The 3,809-nt window shown below is 63.9% G+C and overlaps 1 protein-coding gene across 1 annotated transcript; it reads right to left on the bottom strand.

Annotated features, from left to right (window-relative positions):
• Positions 1-1,022: 1,022 nt before the first annotated feature.
• On the bottom strand, positions 1,023-3,024 carry LOC126449155 (DNA translocase FtsK 1-like). The gene is made up of 2 exons (XM_050091004.1): positions 2,060-3,024; positions 1,023-1,482 (listed from the first exon to the last, which is right to left on the bottom strand). Exons 1-2 carry the CDS (start codon positions 3,022-3,024, stop codon positions 1,023-1,025), a joined length of 1,425 nt encoding a protein of 474 aa, XP_049946961.1.
• Between the last annotated feature and the right edge of the window lie 785 nt (positions 3,025-3,809).

The raw sequence follows: 3,809 nt of genomic DNA, 5'->3' as shown, positions 1-3,809 counted from the left end.
CGTGTGAGTTGCCACTCCCGAAAGAGGCGATTCTTGTCAGTGATCGCCTCCAGGATGTGCGGGGGGAGTTGGCGAGACATCTCGCGCGGCCGTCCTGGCTGCCTGGGGGTGGCCACCTCTGCGGCCGCGAGTGTGTGGCGCGTGAGGAAGTTCAGTGCCCCGTCCGCGCCTTCCACGTACGGGTCAGGCGCTCCCTCGAGGCGGTCTAAGACCTCCGCTCGGAAGCGCGCCTCGTCGATGCCGCGGAAGTTGCGGCGGGCGGGAGGCAGGGACGCGCCGATGACGTCCATGTCGAAGACTACCGGGAGGTGGTCGGACGACAGGGCGTTACGGACGGTGGCAGATGTGAAGTGCCCGACACCTTTCAGTACCGCGATGTCGAGCACGTCAGACTGGCCTCGGTTGGGAAATACCGTATGATCATAAGGCCCCAGCACAATCGCGCCATGCCGTTGCGTGGCGCGGAGGAGGCGGCGGCCACTGGCGTTGGTGAGGCGGGAGTTCCACTGCGTGTGCTTAGCGTTAAGGTCACCCGCAATGAAAATCTTCCCTCGCAACGCCAGTAGGACATCGAAGTCAGCCTCCTGGAGCAGTCCCCTCGGCGGCCTGTAGACCGCGACGAAGGTGATCACCCCTGCCGTAGTGGTAACAGCCACCCCAGTGGCTTCCACAGCGGCAAGGGGCGGAAGCTGGACTTCGTGGTGTTTTAGGGAGGCCCTGATGTAAACGGCCGTCCCTCCGCCGTGGGTCAGCCTGTCGGTGCGGTAACACCGGTAGTTGGCCACATTAACATGCACCCCAGGCTTCAGGAAGGTCTCGCACACGAGGCAGACATCTATTGCCTCGTCGCGCAAGAACTCCCTGAATTCCCCTTGCTGTGGGTACAGACTGTTCGCGTTAAACGCGCAGATTGTGAGGCCGTGGACATGGTTGTTATCCATGGCGGGGTTGGGGAACTACGCCGACCTGGAGGGCCGCCGTGACTGCGGTGACGAGCACCGGCAGTTGCTCGAGCACCTGGCTCAACGATCGCAGAAGCGATCGGAGCTCAGCTGCTGCTTCTGGTGCAGAGGAGACGCCGGATGTCGCTGGGGCGACCTCCGCCACAGGGGCGGTTGGCTGGGGCCTCTCTGGTGGCGTTGACTGCCGCGGGGTGACAGTGTCCGGCTGCAGCCGTGGCGCAGCGCGGGCTGGTTGCCGCTGCTGCGGCGGAGTGTCGGTGACAGTCTGTTGCGCTGCGGCACGGGTGGCACGCCCTGCGCGCCGGCGACGCCTGCGTGGACGGGCAGCCCGCGCGTCAGGCGCGGCCACGAGAGCTGCTGCCCTCTCGGGCGGAGCCGTGGAAGGCGCAGACGTCTGCTGTAACTCTCCATCGTGATGGCCCGAGCGCTGTAGCCCGCTCTTGGTGGCGGCAGCGAAGCTGGTGGTAGGGTGCACCTTTCTAGAAGGAGCACCTCTGCCTCGCTGCTGGTTCCGGCCCCTCTGGAAGGCCGTGCAGCCTCTGTAGCAGGCTACGTGCGGCCCGCCGCAGTTGCAGCAGGTCGGCTTGTCCTCGCGGGGGAGTCCGCAAGATCGGCTCTCATGCTGTCCCGCGCACTTGACGCAGCGGGGGGGCATGGAGCAGTACCTTGAGACATGGTCTAGCCGCTGACAGGAGAAACATTGGGCCCTTTTCCCCTTGGCCCTAAGCGGTTCGACCTCGACCTTGACACGGCCGACCCGCTGTACCTGGAAGATCTTTCGATTTTCCAGGTTGTCGACTAGGACAACTTGGTACAGCGGCATGTCGCGGTGGGTCCTGGGAGACTTCATCAGGCCTGTGGACCTGATGCCGAATCCCATGTCCTCGAGCTCCTCGCGGAGGTAGTCCGCCCCAAACTTGAGAGGAAGGTGGCGGAATACCACCTTCAGGAGTTTGAGCGGCTCAGAGGGGTGTGTGAAGCAATGGAGGCCTTCCTTGCAGATGGCGTCCATCACCGCACGGTATTCCTCGTGTGACGTGACCGTGACCTTGTAGAGGTCGCGGCCGGCAGACTTGAGGGTGGTTGACGCGGCCAACCTGACGAGCTTTTGCTCGAAGTTTCTGTACTCGCCGTCCCATTGGACGACGATGGGTGGTGGGGGCGGCGGCTTCCTCTGTGGCGGCGCCAGGGGCGCCTCGTCGTCCTCCATCTCATCTACGTTCGCCCCTGCGAACGCATTTGTGGTCGGCAGCGGCTGCGGTGGCTGCAGTGCGGCAGCCTTGGCGGTGTGCCTCCTAGGTGGGGCAACAAAGCCGTCCTCATCAGGCTGCCTGGCGGCAGCGACTGTCGCAGTGGGCTGCTGCGTCCTCGTTGGGTGTGGTGCCTTGGCGGCACTAGCACCAGCCCTCCCAGCAGCTGCAGCGGCAGCGCGGGAGGCTCTGGGTGCCTTCTTCCTCGGCCTTGCAGAGTCAGAGGTCGAGGAGTGTGTGTCTGAGTCGTCGTGTGTCACGGCCCGGCGCTTCCTGGGCGCACGGGCGTCGTCATGGTCTGCATCACGACTTTCTGCCTCGGCGATTGCCTCGGCAAGGTTCGCGTCTGGGAGGTCGATGACCTCCATCTCAGTAGCCTCTTGCGCTGTCTTAGCGCCCGTCCAGACCGCAGGGATGTCCCCAGCGCAGGACGGCGCGTCTACTAGCGAGACAAGGGGTTCTTCTTGTTGCATCGGGGCCAGTGGGGCAACCGGGGGAGCATCGACCTCTTGGGTGGTCGAGTCCAGCGGCGCAACTCCCTTCGAGGCCGCCGTCGCCGGGACCGCAATTTTTTGCGGTGCGACCGGCGAGGCTCTCGGTGGCACGCCCGATTCTTGCTTCCCCGAGCTCGGTAGTGCAGCGGCTTTCCGGATATTTCCGGAGGTAATCATGGCCGCCAAGTCGTCATCTCGACCGGGGTAAGAGCCCCCGTGAGCGATCTTGTTCATGAGGATGAACTCTCGGTCACGGTGGTTCGAGTCAGCGGTGGGCAGGTATGCCTGGTCAGCGTCACTAGTCGTTTGTCGGTCCATAGGGCAGTTGTGTGGTAGGTAGGATAGATGGTCGTCTCTACTCTAGTGACCGCGGACTTGTCCCACGTGAAGGGGGTCCTGGCTCACGTCGTGCCCTAACGGTCCCTAGGCGCGGCACAAATCGATTACTGAATCGATTTGATTCGCAGCCGGTAACGAGGAGTGCACGACAATTTCGCCGCTGACACACTCGCAAGCGAGTAGTCAGCAGTGGGGATTCGCGGCAGCTTCCGTAGCACACTCGCCAGTGACCACGTGCCTTAACAAAGGCGCGAGGACAATGACGCGCGCGAACAAAAGCGCCAGCGACACAAAGCGGAGCGGCGAGCCAGAGCGTCCTCTCGCTGCGGCGGCTCAGCGCGCTGTCGCGTGCGTGCGTCGCGTGCGTGCCGGCGCAGCCGGGGTGGGGGTGCTTTATGGGCTCGGGTGCGGCGGCCGGTTGCGCGCGCGCCCCATTGGTCGGCGGCCGCAACAGGGCGAGCTGGTAAAGGTGCGGCGGCGGCTGGCGGCGGGTGCCACTGTGTGGGGAGACGCTGACTAGAGCGGAGCGCTTGCTACTGGTGTTGCTGCTGCCGTACGTTGGTTCGAGATGCCGCCCAAGACTAGCGGGAAGGCCGCCAAGAAGGCTGGCAAGGCGCAGAAGAACATTTCGAAGGGCGACAAGAAGAAGAAGCGCAAGAGGAAGGAGAGCTATGCCATCTACATCTACAAGGTGCTGAAGCAGGTGCACCCTGACACGGGCATCTCGTCGAAGGCGATGAGCATCATGAACAGCTTCGTGAACG

Source organism: Schistocerca serialis, unplaced genomic scaffold, assembly GCF_023864345.2.
Source record: "Schistocerca serialis cubense isolate TAMUIC-IGC-003099 unplaced genomic scaffold, iqSchSeri2.2 HiC_scaffold_661, whole genome shotgun sequence".
In the NCBI taxonomy this organism is placed as follows: Eukaryota; Metazoa; Arthropoda; class Insecta; order Orthoptera; family Acrididae; genus Schistocerca; species Schistocerca serialis.
The sequence above is the reverse complement of the archived record's forward strand: the minus strand, read 5'-3'. Positions and strand labels throughout refer to the sequence as shown.

Bases quoted from the DNA above. Each gene is read 5' to 3' on its own strand.
- LOC126449155 (XM_050091004.1), bottom strand. From the start codon at position 3,024: ATGGACCGACAAACGACTAGTGACGCTGACCAGGCATACCTGCCCACC. The intron at 1,483-2,059 runs GTTGGCCGCGTC...ACGGCCTTCCAG, and splicing joins TTCGAGCAAAAGCTCGTCAG to AGGGGCCGGAACCAGCAGCG.